Source organism: Mandrillus leucophaeus, unplaced genomic scaffold (assembly GCF_000951045.1).
Source record: "Mandrillus leucophaeus isolate KB7577 unplaced genomic scaffold, Mleu.le_1.0 Scaffold197, whole genome shotgun sequence".
Taxonomy (NCBI): domain Eukaryota; kingdom Metazoa; phylum Chordata; class Mammalia; order Primates; family Cercopithecidae; genus Mandrillus; species Mandrillus leucophaeus.
The window spans coordinates 2,134,186-2,158,219 of NW_012101998.1; the positions used below are offsets into that span (position 1 = coordinate 2,134,186).

Consider the following 24,034-nt stretch of genomic DNA (forward strand, 5'->3'; position numbering starts at 1 on the left):
GTGTGTGTGTGGTGTGTGAGTGATGTGTGTGGTGTGTGTGGTGTTTGTGGTGTTTGTGTAGTGTGTGTGGTGTGTGTGTGGTATGTGGTGTGTGTGGTGTGTGGTGTGTGTATGGTGTGTGGGTGGTGTGTGTGGTGCGTGGGTGGTGTGTGTGTGTGATGCATGTGTGGTGTGTGTATGTGTGTGTGGTGTGTGTGTGGTGTGTGGTATGTGTGGTGTGTGTGTGGTGCATGTGGAGGGGGGGGTGTGTGTGTGTGCGTGCATATGGCAGGGTGTCTGAATTGTCTCACGTCTCCTGGTGGGCAAAATTGCCTCTGGTTGAGAACTGTTGTTCTAGAAGCAGCTGCAGTCATAGGTATTTCAGAGGCCTCTGCAGCCATCCCCAGGCTTCTCCTTCAGTCGGGAGTATCGGAGCGCTAGGGGTGGTGGAGGGCACTTTCCAGCGCTCCCTCCACATTCCTGAGTCCAGCACGCTTCCCTTTCATTTTTGTGACTCTTCTTTTAGCCAGAAACCACATCGCTTCTCACATGGGTCTGTTGTTCGCCGAGTCCTTGTTGTTCCAGACAGGCTGGTCTGCAGCTTCTCTGACTTTGCACATTGTGTTGACTCGGGGGAGGGTGGTGGATGGAGCATGGGACATCCTGAACTGCTGTCCTGGATTGGCTTCTCACTGGCGGTGTGGCTTAGCGTGCTTTGTCTGTAATGTTGGCACTGGATCCTGGTGAACTTTTCACGTTATCGGATGGTATTATGGCCGAGGACCCTGAAATGCCTGAAGCCTGCTTGTGGGATTATCAAAGGAAAAAGAATCTGAGAATAGTAGCAAATGGTAAACAAAGTCTGATGTGTCTTGTAATAATGCACTAGTTATGTTGCTGAGAGGTCTCGTGCTAATTATCAAGTGCTCAAAGCCATTGTTCTGAATAATGGTTCTGAAAAGGGTTAAGTGTTTGAAAGTTTTATACTTGTAGTAACCAAATAATTTTTTTCTCTAAGAATTTAATTAATAAATGCTTTTAGTGGCCACAAAGTATATTTTAGTAAACTTTGTAGGCCATGATCATCATAATCCATTGTTATAATCAACAAAGTATACAATTGAAATAAGATGTGGGGATGCACAGAGTGAAAATGCAATGTAGCTCTATCCACAACCATCAAGGGCAACAGATGTGTGAGATGCCATATGTTGGTGGCAAGCCCACAATGGAGCTGTGTCGTGTCTCGCGAGCAGCCGCCTTTCCCATGCCCCAAGCTGGCTTCCCTTTGCGAATCTCTTTGTGCCCTATATCCATGTGATGGTGGCTATGCTCACTTGTAATCATTCCCATTATATTGAGTTCACAGTATGAAGACTTATGCTATGAACCAAATGCCTGGAAACACTATCTGGGTTGGTGCCTAATGACCCCCAGTGCTGACTTCCATTAAAGTCAAGTGTCATATGTAGCTTGAACTTGAGGCCTAAATAGAGCCTTCTGTCTTCTTTAGGCCCAATGACCAACATTCCCAAGTGGTTGTTTTAAAAAAAAAAGAGATGGAGGACTCCATGATGTAGAAGAAAGGGCCAGGAGGATGAGGGCTTTCACAGTGGTACTTCTGCTCACCAATAAATGTGGTCTATTTGGCCATCTGGGATGCTAAACACATTAGCAACTCTCCTATGGATCAAATGAGGATGATATTGATCTCACAGGCTCAGGGCGTGGATTAAATGACTTTATGAATGTACTCATGTAGAATTTTTACTATTAAACACACTGGATCTCAGGCCTCAGACAGCTAGAAAATCCAAAGTTACCTCCCATCTCTCCAAACTGGTACTGCCTGTAACGTAGCAGAATCGGCTTGCCCACGCAGTGCCTCCAAGGGCACCTTTGGTCTCCCTTGTAATTGACTGTGAGCATTGGAAATAGCTGTGGTTTTTAATACAGTGATATTTCCTCTTCAGGGACTCCAGCCCCTCGTCTAGTTTCAACAACTGCTAGCTCAGTCCCAAGGCGTGGTTCTTGTTTCTTCCTTGTCTAATGGAGAGAGTGTTTGCATTTGCACAGGGTTTTCAATGAGCTGTAAGCTGTTGGCTCTGAGAGGGATTCTTGGCTCCGAGCCAGGGGGACTTGAAATGTTTGGGGAAGCCTAGGAGGGCTGCTGAGAGAGGCTCCTTTCTGCTGTACATATGGTTCATGTCGACATGGGCAGAAGGCAAGAGGAGCCCGCCTTGGTAGCACAGGCACTGCTGCAGTGCTAGTTCTTTGCCAGAGCAAGGAATCTGGCCTGGGCAATTTCTCCTGTGAATATCCGGGGCCAGAAGATTCAGATCGAGCCAAAGACTAAGAGGGGCCCCTTTTTCTCATGGCAGAAATAGTGGTGGGAGCTCCCAATTTGGCTGTTGTTGGTGGTCTGGACCATAGAGTTCTCGAGATGGAAGTAATTTCCAGAGATTTTCTCTTTCAGGGGAGACCACACCTAAGCCATCCCTGAAAAACAGATCTGTTCAATCTGGAACTGCTCTGGGAAGGGGACTTTGCATCCCCCTCCTTGGTAACATCGTCTGTTTGTAATGATCTGTGCCTTTGTCTTGTCACCCGAATCTCTTTAGCTGAGGCCTGTTTACCTTTCTCTCAGTAGAACTGCTCTTTGTGGACTTGAAGGTCATTGTTTAGGGTGGCCATCTCTTGGCTACTTTCCTGTCTGCTAAATCATTTCAACTCTAGCACTTTTGGGTAATGGCCAGGACAGTGCAGTGCTTCTCAAACATCTCCACCAAAATGCCCCACCAGCAAAAGAGTGTGAATATATGCACCCATACACACACGTACACAGATGGCCTGGGGAAGCCCAAAGTGGCCTATTGAAGGCTCGGAATTTTCTTGAAGGCTACTATTTTATTTAAACATTCATCAAAATGTGACATCTGTTCCCAAAAGATAACTGGTTGTTCTAATTTTTGAAACAACGTTTTAAATTACTTATCATCAGGAAAAAAATTCAACCGTTTTCCCCCGTTTTGTAAAAAGCCCTTGAGGAATCTGATAACCTGGGAAGATGCCACATGCTTTCTTGGGGTACTGTCTGGCGCTTCTTGACATGCTGCTAGCAACCCCAGCTAGAGAAGCCTGGTTGTGGGGCGGGGGGGGCATCTCTTGGTTGCTGGAGCAGGCCGAACTGAGTTTGAATTCTCGCAGCATTGCTTCCCAGCAGCGTAACCTTCAGCAGATTACATCAGCTTCTCAGCTCTTCCCATCTGGCAGGGTGCATTCATTCAACAACCACTGAGTACCTACTATGTGCCAGGTGCTGTTATAGGAGCTGGGCTAGAAAGGAATAGGACACACAAAGTTCCTCCATAGAATGAAGCATTTCTACTTCAGATGGGAGGAATGGACAATAAACAGGAAAGCAAATAAGAACATTTCAGACTGTGATGACTATGAGGAAAATGAAACACAGCAATGTGGTTGTGTGTGTGTGTACCCATACACGCTCACTAGTGTAGATGGTGTGGCCAGGGGAGGCCTCTTTGAAGACGTGATATGTGCATTCAGGTCTGATTGATAAAGTGGAGCCAAATGCGAGGATTAAATAAAGTAAGTCAGTAAAGTGCTGGCAATGTGGGAGGGGCTTAGCAGGCATTGCCTCTGTTTCTTCAAGAAGCAAAGAAATATTTAAACAAGGGGAAATCGATTTTATAGGTTGTTAGATGTGACTGGAAAGATCTTAAAAGGGCACCCATGGAATTCGACTGTGTGAATATTTTGGAAATAATACAGTCAGAAAATGTGTTTGCATCCCAAATTGTGGCACTTCTTTCAGGGATGGCTACTCAGTGGTACACCTTTGTGACAGGATTTTTCTATTGAGTTAGCACCGGGGCCCTTGATACTTAGTATCTTTTCCTTTGTTGGAGAGGCCCAGGTATTTTGGTTTTTTACTCACCTGTTGCCATGACCTGCTCCCACAGAGCATGTAAATATCTTCACTTCCTTAACTGACTCATATCAGGTTTGCACTGTAGCCAGTTAAGTATATGGGAAGACTAACATCATTATTATCTCCTTAGGGAGGTACTGTTCTTTGCAAGACAGTACATTTTCTAAAATATGCCAGCTCCTTTTCTAAAGTATTATTCTTTTATACATAAAAATAAGAATAACTAAACCCTAAACTAACAAGCGTACAGGACTTTTTGGTCCACAAAGCCCTTTCATACTTAGTATTTGGAACTCACAGGAGCCTTAAGAATTAAGTACCAAGGGGCAGTGAGAGAGAAGAGTCTGAGCTTCAGAATCAGCCAAACCTGGGTTCCAATCCTGATTCTGAGCCTCAGCTGTAATTTTTCAAAAATTAATACAAACAATAGGGGTACTAAAAAGATCAGCAGTTGCCAGGGGTTGAGGCAAGGGAGGGATGAATAGACAGAGCAGAGAGGATTTTTAGGGTGGTGGAAAGGCTCTATAAGATATTACACTGATAGGTGCATGTCATTATGCATTTGTCTAGACCCAGAGAACGTGCTACACCAAGAGTCAACTCTAATATAATCTGTGGACTTTGGGTGATTATGATTTAGCAATATAGGTTCATCAATTGCAACAAATGTACCTCTTTGGTGGAAGATACTGATAATGTAGGGAGGCTGTGTATATATGGGGGTAGGGAGAATATGGGCTATCTTTGAACCTTCCTTTCAATTTTGCCGTGAACCTAAAACTGCTCTAAAAATAAAGTCTTTTAAAATTAAAACAAACAAACAAAAAAAACAAAAAAACAATGATTTATGAGCTGAGGACCCATACCCGCTGGAGTCTTGAATATATCCCCTGGAGCATATTCTTGGTGGTCTGGAACTTAAATTTGACTTTTTTTTAAGTTTAGGATTTTCATTTGGATGATAACTTGAAAATGTTAATACGAGTCTATTCTGGATAATCTGAATGACAATTGATTGAGTACCTTGGTTTCAGTGAATCTCCAAAGACTCCATCCCACAGAGATCATCCATGTGCACCTTTCAGCTGTATTGTACAGGTTCTGTCTTTTGTGGCCCAGCTCACAATAGCTCATTAGCAATAAGTGTAGTGCTAAACATTAGTGAATTTTTTTTGCATTAAGCAACATTTTAAATTTTAGCCTTATGGATTAGCCCTTCAAAATAATGGATTGGTAATTTAAAACAAGTTCACTTTTCAAAAGAAAAAAAATAAATCAAATGATGATCTGTCATGCTCAAATTCAAAAGAATCTGTTAATAAGTGAAACTTAAAAGACTTAAATACATCCTGCAATCATGCCCAACAATGTCTATTAACCGCCCATCCCATTAACCATCCATCCCATTAAATTTGTATGGTTAATTTGAGTTTTTATTAGTTTTCAGTTTTGTAATTATTTCATTCATAAGTTGTTTTTAGTTTTATAGTTGGGTAAGAGCAAAATAGCTGTAAGGAATTTATACCTGATTTTGTTTCACAACTTGGGGTATGGGACACACAAAAACAGAAATGATAGTGAAATATAGTGTACTCACAACGGATGCCTAAAGGGCAGAGCCAGCATCCTTACTTGGAAGTAGGGTAATCTGCAAAGAGGGTGTAAAATAGCATTTGGCAAGTCTCAAAGGAGAAGCAGGAATTTATCAGGTAAAGTAAGGTTGGGGGAGAAGGGGGGCTTTCGAGATTGTCAAAGGTACAGAGTGATGTAGAGGCTTGGTGTGGTTGAGTAAGAAGTTAAGAACAAGGATGTGCCGGTGGGGAGGCTGCAGGTGGAGGCCAAAGAAGGAAGGGCCTTGTAAACCTGGCTGGGGGCTGGAGTGGTCCTAGAGGTGGAGAGGAGCTCAGGAATGACCATGAACATGGAAGTATGGGGAGGAGGGACTGGATGGGTAGAGATCAGGTAACAGCAGATTGGGAATGAGGACCAAACCATGGACTGTGGGCTGGAGAAAGTGGGACAGAGTCTGGAAATATTTCTGAGGTAGAACTGGCAGGGTTTTGTGTCCAACTGGAGAAGGGCAGTGGGAGATGGGACCACATCTGTATGGGCCAGGAGATTGAGAATTCATGATGGAGCAGGTGTTCATGTCCTTATTAGGTGACAGATGGAGTAGGAAAAGCCCCTAGGTCACCCTGGTAGATATTTCAACCAGGTTTTTTGGAATGTAGATCCGGTGCTTGGAAGAGAGTTTGGGGGCTATCCGTAAATAGGGGAGACATCAGCATAAAGATCATTGCTCGCGCTACAATGTCTTCCCTGAAAGAAGGTTTGGATTAAAAAAGTGGAAAACCAAGAATGGAACTCCAGCATTTGAGGGGAAGGGAGAGGAGGGGAAGCCAGCAAAGAGACAGACAGAAGTTTAGAAGAACCAGAACAATATGGTGTCCTGAAAGTCAAGGAGAGAGAGCATTTCAACAAGCAGAGGATAGCTGGGGGTCAAATACTGAGTGGATTGCTTTGAAGAGACAGAACTGTTCTTTAGACTGTCAGCTTCTTGACATTTAGGCACATGGAGTGAGGAAAATAGTAGAGGCATCAGGTCACCAGCCAAGTGGCTGAACATGGCATGTGCTGCTAGGGAGAGGAGGTGTTTGATGTTTCACAAAGCAGGTGGGCAGGAGACCAAGCCATTGGGAAATTTGTCATTCGTTCATCCATGGGTTTATTCACCTGTCCCTCAAATATTTCCTGAGGGCCTGCCAGGTGACAGACTCTCTGTTAGAGAGAGTGGGTAGAACACAAAGATAAATAAGACATAATTCCTGCCCTGGGGAGCTCACAGTGCTGGTGGGGAGATAGCTGTGTACAAAGATAATGACAGTGCCAGGTGGTAAGTGCTATGGAGAAGGGTGTGTACTGGCCCTGGAGAATGGGAGAGAGACTGCTTGACTTGGATGGGAAAGGTATGCTCATAGGAAGAGGAGAAGAGAGAGCATTGGAGCTGAGAGAACAGCCAGGCGAAGGTGGGCAGGGAGAGAGGGCGTGTCTTACGTCTTGCGTGGTGTGAGCATGGGGGGACAGTGATGAGTTGAAGATGGAAAGGAAGGCTGAGGCCAGATGGTGACAGGTTTAGGATGCCGTGGCAAAGAGTAATTTTGGATTTCATCTTTTGGAGAGTGAGGACCCAAGAAACATTGGTAAGCAAGAGAGTAACACAATAGGGCTAGGTTTTAAGAAAATAGCTTTGGTGGCCAGACGTGATCATGCCTGTAATCTCAGCACTTTGGGATACCAAGGTGGGCAGATCGCTTGAGGTCAGGAGTTCAAGACCAGCCTGGCCAACATGATGAAACCCCGTCTCTACCAAAAATACACAAAAAAAAATTAGCTGAGCATGATGGTGTGTGCCTGTAATCCCAGCTACTCAGGAGGCTGAGGCAGGAGAATCACTTGAACGTTGAACTCAAGAGTAGAAGGTTGTAGTGAGCCGAGATTGTGCCACAGTGCTCCAGCCTGGGCGACAGAGCGAGACTCCGTCTTATAAAAAAATACCTTTGGTGTTACAGGGAAGCCTGAGTGGGTGAGGGAAAGGCTAAGGCAGGGAATCTGGGTAGCGTCAAATCTCAATCCATTTGCAGCCTCTTTCACTCAGCAGGTGTTTGTTGAACACTTGCTGCGTGCTCTGTTCTGTGCTGGATGCTGATGCTTTCCATGAAAATGCTTTCGGCTTGCCTTTGTTAAGCAGCCTGCTGATCTCAGGGGCTTCCTGGGGAGTGCTGAATATTGACCCAGATGCAGACAGCCATCACCAGGCAGACTCTTCTGCTGGAAGATTGCTGTTCCCCAAATGAGCCTGGGGTCCAGAAGCCAGCACTCTTTATTTCATGCATTCCTCGTTATTTTGACTGTCCTAGTTGGCTGGGGTTGCAAATAGCCACTTGCCGTGGAGAGCATGAAACTAGCACAGAAAAAAACCACACCAGGCACTGCACAGAGACATCTGCTTCTGTTTCCTGAGTAACTGTGCAGCAACACAGGGCCGAATGGGTACAAGGCACATGCTCTGTGTTATTTTCTAGTTATAATGAAGTACAATTTCCATGTGGCTGGTGATGAAAGAGTCAGGTCAATTTCAGAAAGAAAAGTGTTTCCGATTATGCAGATCACATCCAAATGTTTACCTCATTGCATCTTAGTTTTGGCTGGGCCCTGCTTTTGAAGATCATGGAAATGCATCCGGGCCTCCTTTGCACTGCATTTAGGGAAGATCTGTACTCAGAGCCTCTTCGCTGGCAGTGGGGAGCCCTGGGTACAAGCTGGGATTGCCTCTCCCTGTTGTGGTACTTGAAGCGAATCAATAAGTAGCAAGAAATGTAAGCGTGCTTCCAGCAAAAATCAGAGGCTGTTAGCACTGGAAGAGACTCAGCCTTTATTAAGTCCAACCAGCTCATTTTACTGATAAGGAAACTGAGGTCCTGAGCCACAGACCGGCTGGCCTCAGATCACAAAGAGAGGGACAGCAGACTTGGGACCAGCCTGCAGGGTCCAGTCCAGAGCTTCCCACGAGTCCACCCTTTCCTCTTCTTTCATCTTTCTACATTTCCTGTTTGCTGTTATACCTCTTTTATTAAAAGTATACAGTATTTCCAGTGGAATCTGCTTAGTTTACATACCATGTGAGGGGCAGTTCTCAGTCCATGAATGTTTCCTTGTCTCATATGATAAACTCTTAGTTGGCCTCAACTTGAATGGCAGAAGTAGAAGGGGTGGTTCAACATGCAGGAAATTTGAGGGTAATAAAATCATGTGGCTAGAGCATTTGGGGGCTAAGGAAGTAGCAGCCTATGGTACAAGTCCAAAGCCTGGAGGGTGAGCTCAGTTTAGCCCTTTCATCTTTGAGTCACACATAGGGGTGTCCAGTGGCCAGTGATTCTCAAACCAGAGGATGCATTCAAATCACTGGGGAGATTATTTAAAATGCATATTCAGGGACTTGCCTCAGAGGTTCTTATTCACTAGGTTTGGTGTAGAAGCCAGGAATCTGCATTTCTCAAGTTATACCTCAGGTAGATTGTGTTGCAAATTACCCTGTGGCTCTTACCTTGAGAAGCATAGCACAGCAGTAGGAGAAATAGGACAGGGGTATGTCTATGTGTTCAGAGTATACACTCAATAACATATATTTGGAGGAGTATTGTGGAGTTTGTGTGTCTGAGATCATTTACTGTGAGAATTTTCCAACAGGGAGGACATAGGTATTGAGAGAAAGCCTTTGAGTAGAGCTGGAAAGTGCAGAACACCAGACTCAGAACTGCTTAGCTGCTGGGTGGCTGCATGTCAGTGGTGCCTTGTCTCTGAGTGGTTCACATTTTCTCTAAAGCGTGGCTTTCTCATTCCTCATTTATCTTGGTTTCCCTTGGCCTCTACCCACTCCTCCTTCGTTTTGGTTTTGTGCAAATACCTCATTTAACTGTTCCTGAAATGCATTTGTAAAACTCATTTACATAATAATTACTATTGGGGCAATTCTGATCCAATCATCAAGGCTAAATGTATTGTGCTCCCGTCTTCCGTATTGTGAGGTTCTCACACTGATACTGCAGCTGCTGGCATTAACATGAATGCTGAAAGGTAAGATGTGGGGCCGTTTGCAGTGTGTTGTGTCAGAGTCTAGATAGTTGATCAAGATGTAACATGAAATCGTCTGTCTCAGAGAAAACCACGGTGATAATCCTGAATTTAGATCTGGCTGGAGTCTGGAGATTCTTTTTTTTTTTTGAGATGGAGTTTTGCTCTTGTCGCCCAGGCCGGAGTGCAATGGCGCAATCTCGGCTCACTGCAACCTCTCCTCCTCCCTTGAAATGTAAGATTTCACTGGTTTCTAATTCTCTTTCTACAAAATAAACCTCCCATCTGTTCTTCATAGAAAATGGGTCACATGCAAAGTCTGAAATTCTAAAGTCTCATGTAATGTCTAAAGTCTCCTCCTTCTGGTTCAAGCGATTCTCCTGCCTCAGCCTCCCAAGTAGCTGGGGTTACAAGTGTGTACCACCACGCCTGGCTAATTTTTGTATTTTTAGTAGAGACAGGGTTTCATCACATTGGCCAGGCTAGTCTCGAACTCCTGACCTCAGGTGATCCACCAGACTCGGCCTCTCAAAGTGCTGGGATTACAGGCATGAGCCACGGTGCCCAGCCAAGTTTGGAGATTCTCTATGAAGTGGTCCCACCGCCCTGAGCTCCTGCACAGGCCCCAGGTTGTCCTAGCTGAGCAGCCAGCTATATGTTCCTGCTTTCATTTGCTCTCAGGTTCCCAAAACTTTGTTCTCAGGGCTCAAACTCCAAGGTGTATTTTTGAAACGTTTGCTTTAGAGTGTTAACTTGGTTATGTGGCTAAAACTAAACCTACTTTTTCCAGTCTCTCTTAGAATGAGACTTTAGAATTTCAGACTTTGCATGTGACTCGTTTTCTATGAAGAACAGATGGGAGGTTTATTTTGTAGAAAGAGAATTAGAAACCAGTGAAACCTTACATGATTTCACATTAGTACAGAAACCAAATCCATTGAAAACATTGAGAGCTGTTCCTGGTTATGAATTTACTGGTGGCAATGAGAAATTTCCAGGGTTTTCTGTGACAAGACTATCACCAACTCTTAGTTCACTCTGTGCCTCCCACTCTCCACAATCTGCTCCAAATCTTTCTCCATTTAATCTATTTATTTTTATTTATTGAGCAAGCAATATTGTAACCATGACTGAAATTTTTTAAATTACAAGGAAACTTACCCTGGGTCCAGCTTCAGTAACAGATCGTATGTTTTCATTTTTCCACATCCCCTTCCAGGCTCTGTTCCTATGCTACAGAATCTTTACATTACTATAATCATGGTGTCGTTATAAGTTTGTATTTGACATTTTTCAATTAATATTGTATTACAAGACTATTTCCATATTGCTCTGTATTGTTCATGTTTATGATGCTTTGTGGAGTCATTTGACTCTCATTTATTTGACCATCCTTATATTTTGGTCATTTATGTTCATTTCCCATAAAAAGGCATGATGAAATAAACCCCATCCACAATTGCTCTGATAATTACCTCTTCTGTTCTCAAAGCTCGCCTGCTGTCTCTCCTGTAAGCCTCTGATTCACTTGGCCCCATCATGTTTCATGGAGACCATGGTTCTCTAGTTACTCTGGCTGTGGTCAATTACTGCCGCTAAATGACTCTTTCTGCCCTGGGCTCGCTTAATCATGAGGCTTCTGCCAAGTCCAGACCACCTCTCCCAGCCTTTGCTTGTTCCAGTAGCTGCTTTCTCTCCTCCAAGTCCTGTGCCAAAGGCAGACCTCCAGTTCATTTCACATTATCCTGATTACCACATTTTATGTGTATATTATAATATTTGCAATCATTTAGATCAGGGGTCTTTAAACCCTGGGCTGTGGACCAGTACTGGGCTGCAGCCTGTTAGGAACCCAGCCGCACAGCAGGAGGTGAGTGGTGGGCCAGCGGGCATTACCATCTGAGCTCCACCTCCTGTCACATCCACAACAGCATTAGATTCTCATAGGATCGCGAACCCTATTGTGAACTGCACATGTGAGGGATCTAGGTTGTACACTCCTTATGAAAATTTAATGTCTGATGATTTGAGATGGAACAGTTTCATCCTGAAACCATCCCTACACGCCCCCACCACATCTGTGGAAAAATTGTCTTTCATGGAACTGGTTCCTGGTGCCAAAAAGTTTGGGGACCACTGATTTAGATATCATTTAGGGTTCTTTACTGCAAGCAACAGAAACTAACATAAGCAATAGGGAATTTACAATAATGAGTCTAGGAAGCAGGTGGGAAGTGAAGCACATCAGATAGCAATTGCACAGGATTGGTCTCAGCATAAACAGCGAGTTCAAAGGATTTGCTGCGGGAGCCAAGGACCCAAAGACATTTGGTCTGCTGGCCAATTTGCTGGAAATTCAAATTCCAGGGAGGAAGTGTCCATTGACCCACATTGCCTACCTTGGCTTTAGCTGGTAGGACCCCTGAATACATTCCCACTACATTTAATCCAATGTGGAGAGGTGACTAAAGACTCAAGGAAAGGGGAATGCTGCCCCATATATACACCTTCCTATGGATATATATTTATGCAAAGGTCTCTGCCTAACATTAACCAACACCTCCATAGAGCTGATCTCAAAATGTGGTCAGTTAGGGCATCCAGCTCCAAATCCAAAGTCTTTGGGGGGATTTCCGTTTCCCTCTAACACTGTCACAGTCTCTTGCACAGCCCAAGTTGAGTTAAATGGGAGGGGGACTACACTGCTTCTCTAACTTCTCTAGATGCTATTTCTTTTTTTTTTGAGATGGAGTCTTTTTCTGTCGCCCAGGCTGGAGTGCAGTGGTGAAATCTCGACTCACAGCAGCCTCTGCCTCCTGGGCTCAAGAGATTCTCCTGCCTCACCCTCCTGAGTAGCTGGGATTACAGGTGTCCACTACCATGCCCAGCTAATTTTTGTATTTTCAGTAGAGATGGGGTTTCACCATGTTGGCCAGGCTGGTCACGAACTCCTGACCTCAAATGATCCACTCGCCTCAGCCTCCCAAAGTACTGGGATTACAGATATGAGCTACCTCGCCAGGCCCCAGAAGTCATTTCTGTTTCCTGCTCCCTGGCTCATGCCCCATCATGACTATTTAGAGAGGCACCATAATATCAAGCAGTAGTTTTTAAATGAGGAGGGGGATATCAGATTTGGAGGATTTCATCCAAAATACATGGCCCCCTTAACCCCAACCTCACCCCATGTAGGGCAGGTCATAATCTCTGGGGGGAAGGGTCACAGCATGGCATGTGTGCTTTGAACAAGCTCCTCTTCTGTTATGTTACCCTGACACCCACCTCGCCCCCATCCTTTAAAACCTCCAGTGAAGCGGAGAGAGCACTGATTTGACTCTAGGGTTGGATCTGTGTCTTACACATTATAAAGCTTCTGAATGGTAATGTACATTCTCCCAATGAAGGGACAAAGTGGAGATTTCCTCTGTCCCTGCTGGGGGCCTGGGGGCATGTTAGATGCCTTTCCTAGCTATTTCATTTCATCTACCGAGCAATACTAGCAGATTCGCATTGTTTTATCTCACATATATTTTCAAAGCCCACATCATCCACTAAACCACACGGACATTCTGAACCTCCGTGACTACATCTGCCAAATGGAAATATACATCCTTAAAATGAATCTTGTTGAGTATCAGAGGGTTTGTGTTAAAGCAGTTAGGGCAGATAAGGGGTATTTTTGCTCGTCCACTGGGCTTCTTCTGTCTGTAATCCTCCAGCATATCTCTTCCCTTCCCTCAGTGGCAGACCTTACCTCTTTCATAGAAGGCTGAAGCCATCCAATGTGAACTTCATCCTCCACTCCTTTCCTTACACCAGCATGTTGTTTTCCATAATGGAAGATCTCTTTTGTTTGTTTTCTTTTTCTGATCATTTAAATAACTTTACCCTAGATTTTCTTAGGACCCACCAGTCTATGGGTGATATGGTTGTGTCCCCACCCAAATCTCATCTTGAATTGTAGGTCTCACAATTCCCATGTGTTGTGGGAAGGACCTGGTGGGAGACAATTGAATCATGGGAGCCGGTCTTTCCTGTGCTAGTCTCGTGATAGTGAATAAGTTTCACGAGAGCTGATGATTTTATAAAGGGGAGTTTCCCTGTACAATTTTCTTCTCTTGTCTTCTCTTGTTCTTCTCTCTTGAGATGTGCCTTTCACGTGAACTTCCACCATGATTGTGGAACTGTGAGTCCAATAAACCTCTTTCTTCTGTGAACTGCCCAGTCTTGGGTATGTCTTTATTATCAGCATGAAAATAGATTAATACATTGAGTATAAAGTCATTCAAACACAATCACTCCAATTTTTGTGACCTTCTGTTCACATGTACACAGTGCAGAATCTTAGCCACCCCTAAGGTCACTCTAAGCCTTGCTGGAAATCACAGGAGGTATCCTGGGTGCTCATGAACTGTTATGAATTTTTTGAACTCTAGAAACAAACTCTAAGCCTCAGTTTTTCATCTGTAAAGGGAGATGATGATAGTTTCTTTAGGTGGGTGTTTTGAGATTAATTAGATAATATGTATAAAGTAATTAGCCTTTGGTTAGCCTGCATTCTGTTACTAAATAAATGGTTGTTATTGGTGTCACTGTCAAACACCTACTAATAGGCCTTGCCAGCTGCTGCAAGGTGTTGATGTGATTCCCCAGGGCAACTGGCTAGTATAGGAAGTGGTGAGGGGTGGGTGAAGAGACACACTGCATTCTGCCTTATCATTCCTACTGCCTTGTTTGGTGGGAAAAGATTTTCTAGTTGGGCTCTGTTAGTTGCCAAGGTCAGAAAACTACTCATATTAGATTGAATCATATGAAAGTATTAATCATATGAAATTGCATTTTTGTAGATCAAAAATAGTCAAATATCAGTGATTTTTTAATGTTTCAACTGAGCACTTAAAGAGTGATATCAACAAATAGGTTTATTCTCTTATACTGTCCTATTTCTTGTTTTGTTTTTTTCACTAATTAATATAGTGAAAAAATGTATGGAGAACTGTCCATTTTAACAGATATAAATCTACCTCATCCTACCAGATAAATTACATTCCATTGTTTGGATAGATTTCATTTTAGCCAAGCTCCTATTCGTGAACATTTAGGTTGCTTCCTTTTATTCATTGTTGTTCTTACAAAATATGATGCAATGTAAGTCTTTATGTGTGTATATATATATATAACTTTATACAGTATTTTTGAGTATATCTGTAAGATGAACTACTAAAAGTAGAGCTGCTGGTGAAGGAGTATGTGCATTGGAAATTGTGATAAGTATTGTAAAGTTCTCTCCCAAGAAGCTGCCCAAAGTTAGATTCTAATCAGCAGTGAACATTCTTGCCATGTCAGTATCGTCAAACTTTATAACATTCGCCAATCTAATGGGTTTTAAATGGAATTTTGGTGCTTTATTTTGCATTATTTTCACTATGTGTGATGTTAAACAATTTTCATATGTTATTTATTTTCTCATTGTATATTAGCTTGAGCTGCTGTAACAAAAAATCATAGACTGGGTGCTTAAGCAACAGGAATTTATTTCTCATAGTTCTGGAGGCTGGGAAGTCCAAGATCAAGGTGTTGGGCAATTTGGTTTCCTGGTGAGGGTTCTCTTCCTGGCTTGCAGAGGGCTGCCTTCTCCCTTGTTCTCACATAGTGGGGTGGGGAGTGGGCCTAAGAGAGACAGGGAGAAAACTGGTTTATCTTCCTCACTCTGGCTTCTTTTCTGCTTATAAGGACATGAATTCTATCATGGGGCCTTACCCTCATGACCTCATCTAAATCTAATTACCTCCCAAGGCCCCACCTCCAAATACAATCATACTGAGGATTTGGGCTTCAGCAGATGAATGGTGGGGAGGGACACATTCAGTCCACAACACCTATGAACCACCTGTTCATACCCTTAGTTCCTATCTCCACTGTGTTGTCTGTTTCTTATTGATTTGTTAGAATTATTTATAAATGAAGAAAACCAGCAGGTTAGGGTGCATTTTAGAACAGGTATTCTGCATCGGTCTTCACATGTCAGTATGTATTGGGGACGGGGCAGCACGCTGGCACATTAATATAAAGTTTCAAGGTTCAATTATTTTTGTCTTTTACCATGATTTATTATTTGGTTTTGCTGCCTGTCACTAACAGAGGTCCTGTTAGTTCGTCCTAATTTTAGGAATATTATGTCTCGAAACACTTGAAAGTTATCCCATCTTGCATCTTGCCTTACAGAAAACTCCTTGACTATCAGAACAGAAGAAGGGGAGAGAATCGTTAGGAGGATCAGGAAGGAGTGGAGGGAGCCTGGGAGGTCGATGCAACTAGCAGGCTAACATCTCAAGCCCTCATCCCCTCATTTTTTTCTTTGATTGGCTTTTTCTTTCTGTTTCTCCTCCTTCCTTCCTTTCTGTTTTTCTGTGTTTTTGTTTGTTTGCTTGTTTCTGGCTACATACTATAAAAATACAATTCTGGAGCATGTGGTTAGTTTCCCACCACGGGGACTCAAATGGAATTTCAAGTCACTCACTATAATTCGACTATAAATTAGAGAATTATTATGAATAGAATAGGACGGAATGTGGTTTCGTGTTTTCTTCCCCCAGGGACCTTGCCCAATTTGGCAATAGGAACTAAATTAAGGGTGGGATTAGTTCTAGGAAGTGGATTTTGAGTATAGCTGCATGTCTAATCCAGCTATTATGGGCAGTGTCTTAGTTATCTGTGTTAATGAGAGATCAGGAGGCGGTGGATAACTGAAATCTCCAAATGTACCAGAAACGTATTTCTGCCTTTGTTCATTTATCCCAATGATCCTTCCACTAGAACAATTATCAAAGTGGTTTTATTTCTACTCATTTTAACCTTCTGTTTTCTAGCAACAACATAGGCAAGGAGGCCACATGCAGCAGGGGGAAACATGAATACTAGACCAGGAGTCGGGAGACAATTTTAGTCCTGTCCGTGCCCTGCACTAGCCTGAGACCAAGGACAAGTCATAAAGTCTCCTAGGTTCTCAGTTTCTTCCCTCTAAAAGAGCCATATAACATCAACCTCTCTGGGTGGCTAGGGGTGGTGAGGGGCCCTGGAAAGTGGAACTGGCGGTAGTGCTGCCTGTGCCGCAGAGCCGGGCCATTTACACATGTGCAGTCTGCGCAGCATGGGACACAGAGGAGGAGTGCGGCCCATGCCGGCCCATTTTCCTTCCTTGTTCTCCAAGTATAAGCACACTCCATTATTTTCCTAGGGCTCCCAGAATGAATTACCACAAACTGGATTGCTTAAAACACCAGACATTTACTCTCTTGAAATTCTGAAGATCAGCAGTTCAAAATCGGTGTCACTAGGGCCACGCTTCTTCCAAAGTTACTAGGGGGAGAATCCTTCCTTGCCTCTTCCAGCTTCTGGTGGCTCCAGGCATTCCTTGGCTTGTGGTTGCACCACTCCAATCTCTGCTTCAGGAGTCACACTGCCTTTGTGTCTGTGTCCATGTCTTCTCTTCCATGTCTTATAAGGGCACTTGTCATTGGATTTAAGGCCCACCTGGCTTACCTAGGATGATCTCTTCTTGAGATGAGCTATGTAATCTGGCACCGAGTAGGTGCGTGAACAATTACAGTTATGACTGTGACTCCTGTTTCCTCTTCTGAGGTCTTTTCAATTCTGCCCGCCCTCACCCTGCCCAGCCAGGACAGCCAGTCCTTTCCAAGAGCCTACCACAATCTTGTACTGGCTGCATAGAGCTCATCTGCTGCTGGGTCTAAGCCACTTGTGTGGACCTGTGGTGCGTTTCCCCTTGTCTTCTGGGCCTGGCTCAGTGCTGGCATACAACTGGTGCTCAGAGTATGTCTGCGTAATGAATAAACTACAGTGTGCTTGCTCTTGGCATGGAGCCTGGCACAGTAGGTCTCTGAAATGACCAGTTAAATGAGGGTGTAGATCAGTCTTTGGATAGAGCTTTTGAATCTTCTGACATTTTTCACCTCTTCCAAGTCACCATGGCAGCAGGGACATTATTATCATTACTAACAAATATTTGTTTAGTGCGAAGCTCTTTGCTATGCATATGGATGGCCTAACTTAAATCCCCTTACAGCTTACAAGATAGGTACTGGTACTATCCATCTTTAAAGCACAGTGAGCCTCAGAGAGATTCAGAAACTTCCCAGTCACACTGCCAGTGAGAGGTGAAGCCAGCTGGACTTCCTGGGTCAAGTGGGGACTTGGGGAACTTTTCTGTCTAGCTAGAGGATTGTAAACACACCAATCAGGGCTCTGTGTCTAGCTAAAGGATTGTAAATGCACCAAACAGCACTCTGTAAAAATGCACCCATCAGTGCTCTGTGTCTAGCTAGAGGATTGTATATGCACCAATCAGCACTCTGTAAAATGGACCAATCAGCACTCTGTAAAATGGACCAATCTGCAGGATGTGGGCAGGGACAACTAAGGGAAGAAAAGCTGGCCCCCGCCCCCTCCAGCCAGCAGCGCAACTCGCTCAGGTTCTCTTGTATGCTGTGGAAGCTTTGTTCTTTCACTCCTCACAGAAATTCTTGCCGTAGCTCACTGTTGGAGTCTGTGCCACCTTTGAGAGCTGTAACACTCACAGCAAAGGTCTGCGGCTTCATTCTTGAAGTCAGCGAGACCAGGAACTCACCCAAAAGAAGAAAGTCCATGACACCACCTTTAAGAGCTGTAACACTCACTGTGAAGGTCTGCAGCTTCATTCTTTAAGTCAGCGAGACCACGAACCCACCGGAAGGAACAAACTCGGGACACACTAGGAGGTGTGGTGGCAGGGATGTGAACCATAGGCAGCCTGGCTCTAAAGCGGTGGCCTCTCAACCACTGTGTCCGGTTCCTTGCCGTTCCGTCAGGGAGACACAAGGCAGGAAGTCCGGTCCCTCTGGCGGGAATCCGGAAGATGAGTTGGAGCTTAAGGGGGACTCCTGAAACCGCATAAGAGGTGAGGGCACCATGCGCTTGGAGCTCTCCAAGGCCGTGACACCCAAAGCCGGGGCCGCATTATGGCTTTCGCAGGCCCTAGCCATTTTTGCCTTCGCGGAGCCCTCTTTCCTCCAAAAACCAACTCTAAGCCAGGCTGGATTGTATTAATACTCATCTTCGAAACAGACTGTGCCTACTTGTGCCTGATGGATAAGTCGACCCTGCTCAAAGCCTTCTTCGGGTGAAGAGAGAATTGGTGTTCTGGTGCCCTAACCCGCCTCTGTCTTCGCAGGTCCCGCAGCGGATGGCGGCGGAGGGCGCCCCCGAGGATAGCGGCGGCGGCGCCCCGGGAGTGTGGGGCGCCTGGGGCCCCTGGTCCGCCTGTTCGCGTAGCTGCAGCGGCGGCGTGATGGAGCAGACGCGGCCCTGCCTGCCCCTCTCCTACCGCCTGCGCGGCGGCCCGCGGCCTGGCACCCCTACGCGCGCCTTCGCGGACCACGTGGTGTCGGCCGTGCGCACGTCGGTGCCACTACACCGGAGCGGCGACAAGACGCCAGCCCTGGCCGGCACGGACGCCAGCCGCCAGGGCCCCACCGTGCTGCGAGGCAGCCGGCACCCACAGCCCCAGGGCCGCGAAGTCACCGCGGACAGAAGGTACAGCACGCCCTTGCCTGTGCCCCTCCCCCTGTCCCTGTCTCAGTTTCTGCCCCTGTCCCTGCCCCTGCCTCGGACGCTGCTCTGCACCACAGACAGTGCGACTAATGCACTGCTTTGCCAGGTGGAAAGGAACTCTGGGCTCCACGAAGCTCCTTTCACCTTTTGATTTATTTTGCAGCCCTGTAAAGCGTTGAGGCCACTCCCACCTCACTCTGTGGTTCTGAATAATCTTCAAAGCGAGGCTAATTCTGAGAATGCCCTTACAAAGAATTTTAGGGAGGCCTTCTAGAAGGGTGAAAGCAGGAGGGGAGTGCTGTCCTGGTGCCGGGAAGGAGAGATTCTCAGGTTGTGTGGATTAGAGCTGAGGACACAAGACAAGAAGACGTGTATCTAACCCGAGAGCTGAAATGAGTTGCCAATCCTAGGATAAGTTGAATGTTTGGAGTCTTAGAATGCTCCGAAGCTGTAGGCTTCCAGATTTTGTGAACTTTTCTAGTACGTTTCCCCCAAAGTTTTTTGAGTCAACACACTGGTTTGAGGACATGTCTAAGGACCTAAACTCTTTCAGAGTCCATAAAATGTAAACTCTAGAAATGGCATAGTGCCATCAAAATAGTGGTATAGTTCTAAGAAGCATAAATATGCCAAAGTAGACAGTGCCTTGGGAAAGGTAGGAATATAGGTGCTGAGAAGAGCTTGTCAGTGAGTGAAGCAACAGATATTAACAGATCACTGCATTCATCCTGCAGTATTTGTTGGGTGTCTTAGTGCCTAGGTTCCTGATAGATCCTGGGGGAACACTAATGCAAAAACAGTAACAAAAAACAAACATGGACAAGAACAAAAAGTGTAAGATGTGCTCTCCGTGCTTAAGAAATGCATAATTCATTTGTCAAGCCCTGTTAATGTCCAGCCCTGATGAAATAGATGTTACACATGAGGAATCAGAGGACCTAGAGCCAGTGGACACACTGAATTTTGAAGGTGGTGCTGCTCACCCCCAGATCCCTGCAGTACTCATCCTCCTGTGGGTGCCAGCTGAAGGGATGGAGAGCTGGATTTGGGTGGGGCCTGAGTAGGAAAGGGGCTTCTTGACAGCCTCTGTGGTTGACAACCTAGAAGAGCTGCCTGAGGATCAGGCTGTTGTTGGCCACAGGCCTGTGCTGCAGGCATTGTGCCTGTGTGTTTTGGCAGCAGGAAATTTTTTTCTTCAAATGTATTGACGGGGGCCAGTTAAACTGTTTACTATGAAGTTCCTGCAAGTTTTTATCATGCTCTTGTGATTTGACAGTTACTGATGAAATAATCCAAATATTAGCCCGGGAGGCCTGTGCTGCCTACAAATGTCATGCTCCTCCCGGCTGATGAAAATCACATTTGCTTATATTCATCAGTCGTTAGGTACTTGCATAGTATATTTGACCCCAAGGAGAAATGTCAGCATGTTTTTAGGATGGCTGTCTGCTCCACTCTGTGTTTCGGGTTTGAGGTTTGAGGCAGAGGCTGTTGGAGTTTAGATGTTGAAGAAATTGTTAGGTTGCTGTGCTAGGCAACAGGAAACTTAATTGGAGTCAGATAACAAATGAAACTATTCAGCCTTCCACCAGATATTTATTAAACATCTACTATGTTGTAAGACCCTGGGACATACACAAAGGTGAATAAAAGCCAGGTTTTGGGACCTCATGGCTCTTACTGACAGGCTAGAGCAGTTGTTTGCAAAATTACTTTTTTTTTTTTAAGCAGAAGAATCCTTTCTGCAAAATCAATCTTAGATGGAGGCTTAGTTTATGTAACAACACTTGTAAAATCTGAGTTGCTTTGGTTGAAGCCTCAGAGGTATAGAAACCTGGGGTCAAGATCCAATGGAACAGTGGTTTTCAACCTCGACTGACTGTTAGAATTTTTTTTCCAATCTTCTAGAAATCCTGACACCCACATCACACTCCAAACCAGCATCAGAATCTCTAGGGGCCACCCTCAGATGTTGGTATGATTCCATTCCAGCCAAGTTTGGGAAGCACTGGTCTGGATGAAACTCTTTGGAGAATCAAGTTTCCATGGGAAAGATTTTGGGAATCAAATATTGTCTAGCAGAATTTTCCAAGTTTAGTGAGCACGTATCAGAATCACTTGCCGTGGAGTGGGTGGCTTGTTAAAAAGAGTTGCCAAGTCTACGCCATCTCCCAGTCCTAACCAGGATTCTGATTTGTAGGTCAGTTATATGTCCTATGTATCTTCATTTTAAATGCTTCTGATATAGCCTAGAGTTTGAGAACCACTACTCTAGAGGGTTGGAGAAGATGCGCATCTAGATGCCTTCAATATAAGGCCGTCTGATGAGATAGTAGTGACAAGGGCTCCCATGTTGAAGCATGCCTTCTGTGCAGACATTCTTTCAAATGCATGACAACATTTACAGTTACACAACCCTGTGAGGCAGAAACTATTATTCACATTTTATAAACAATGAAACTGAGGCCGGGAGGAATGAAGTGACTTGCTCAAGATTACCACTTGAGAAGCAACAGCCCTAGAATTCAAAAGAGGTCTGCCAGAGTCTGGCTCTAAAGTTGTTTTCACTGAAATGGGTATTCTGAAAAAGAAGCTGCTGACTTCCGGCCGGTGTGTTCAGAAAAGGTGCTTGGAGGTTGGGCTGTCTGAGCCCTGTTTTGACAAATGGATAGGATTTAATAGTGAAGGCTTAGAATGAGCTGCATCTCTTCCTTGCAATGTTCAGCTCCTTCAACCAGGGTAATCTTTGCATCTAATCCTAGGCATCACGTGAGTTCAAAAAAAAATTAGAAACCACAATCTGTATTCTTGCGGGGGGACTTACGCTTTGGTGGTGGAGAAGGGCAAACCCACAGAACACTGCCCACCCTGGGAGACAGTAGAGCTATGACCAGGGTTCAGGAAGAAGGAATCCTTGTGGAATGGAACAGTCAGGGAAGACTGCACAGAGCAGGTAGGATTTGAACCTGCCCTTGATGAATAAATAGAATTTACTTAGCTGGAATATATCTGGAAACTTCTTGAGTCCACTTGCTTCCATACCAGGTGTTTGTCTCATTAAAACAAGCACATACGTAGTATAAATCCTACTCTAAAAAGCCTCAAAAATAAAGTCAGTCTTCATTGGAGCTCTCCCAAGGATTCAGAGCTTAGGAAAGTTAAACTTCTCTGAGCCTCAGAGGCTTCATCTTTCAAATGAGAGTAATAGTAATACCTATCTTGTGGGGTTGAGTAATTCAATGAAAATACATTCATATTGCCTGGCCCATAGCGGACACTCATCAAATACATTCATATTGCCTGGCCCATAGTGGGTGCTCATAGCGGACACTGTAACTCCCATTATAGGTCTGACGGCTGTTGCTAGATAGTGTGTTAGAGAGAGTTCCAGTTAGAACTCAAGTGCAGCAGAAGGGATCAGGTTAACTGGGGCCACTCAGGAAGATGGAGCCAGGAACTGAGCTCCTGTTCAGAGGGGCGGGACTCTGGGCAGCACAGACTGGGTACAGCCAAGGCCCTAGTGTCTGTGCTCCCTGCTCTCTGCCCCTTCTTAGTGTGGCTTGCTCAGAAAAATCCTCCACAAAGGGTGGCATTCCCCTGTGATGTAGTTAGGGCAATGGCAGAGGAGGTTCCAGGCTAGGAGGTTCATCCTTCAGGTCTTGGCCAACAGATTCCATAATGGCACTGAACCAAGTCATCTTTCACCCCAGACCCAAGGCTGTGTTCCCATGATGGCTGAAGGGCAAGGGGCGAGTAGGGAAGTAGGGTGTTAGGTGACTCCTGCAAAGCACGCCGCATTGTGGCAACTCACACCTGTGAAATCGAAGATACTCCTTGGTAGGAGCAACTTCCCCCTCAATTGCTGGAAATGGGTACCTGTAGACTAGAGGGTGCTGGAAGGAGCCCCTGTTACTATGGGACCCCCCTTCACCTTTTCTTCCTCCAATTTTATTGTGTTAAAATACACGTAACATAAAATAGACCATCTTAACTATTTTTTTTTTTGAGATGGAATCTCGCTCTGTTGCCCAGGCTGGAGTGCAGTGGCTGGATCTCAGCTTACTGCAAGCTCCGCCTCCCAGGTTTACGCCATTCTCCTGCCTCAGCCTCCCGAGTAGCTGGGACTACAGGCGCCCACCACTTCGCCCGGCTAGTTTTTTGTATTTTTTTAGTGAAGATGGGGTTTCACCGTGTTAGCCAGGCTGGTCTCGATCTCCTGACCTTGTGATCCGCCCGTCTCGGCCTCCCAGAGTGTTGAGATTACAGGCTTGAGCCACCGCGCCCGGCCCATCTTAACTATTTTTAAGCATACGGTTCAGTGACATTGACTATATTCATACTGTTATGCTACCATCACCACCATCCATTCACGGAACTCTTTAAAATCTTTCAAAACTGAAACTGTACCCATGAAACAATAACTTCACATTCCTTCCTTCCCCCACCCCAGCCCTCAGCCAACCACCATTCTACTTTCTTCCACTATGATTTTGACTACTCTTAAGTATCTCATGTATTTGTCTTTTTTGTGACTGGCTTATTTCACTCAACATAATGTCCTCAAAGTTTATTCCATATTGTAGCACATTCCTTTTTAGGGCTGAATAGTATTCCGTTGCATGTATAGACCACATTTTGCTTATCTTTTCATCCATCAGTGGACGCTTAGGTTGCTTCCATATTTTAGGAATTGTGAATAACACTGCTACTAACATGGGCATTTTCAGTTCTTTTGGGTGGAAATTGGGAAGGGGAATTGCTGGATCATAGGGTAATCATATTTTTAGATTTTTGAAGAACTGCAATACTGTTTTCTGTAGCAGCTGCACTACTTTACCTTCCCACAACAGTGCACAAGGATTC

The 24,034-nt window shown here is 44.9% G+C and overlaps 1 protein-coding gene across 1 annotated transcript in view; it reads left to right on the forward strand.

The window, feature by feature from the left end:
* The window catches only part of THSD4 (thrombospondin, type I, domain containing 4), a 723,953-nt gene that overhangs the window by 95,193 nt on the left and 604,726 nt on the right, over positions 1 to 24,034 (forward strand). The window contains exon 4 of the mRNA XM_011978583.1: positions 18,792 to 19,153. Coding sequence (XP_011833973.1) covers positions 18,792 to 19,153 — 362 coding nt within the window. The remainder of the gene's footprint in view (positions 1 to 18,791; positions 19,154 to 24,034) is intronic.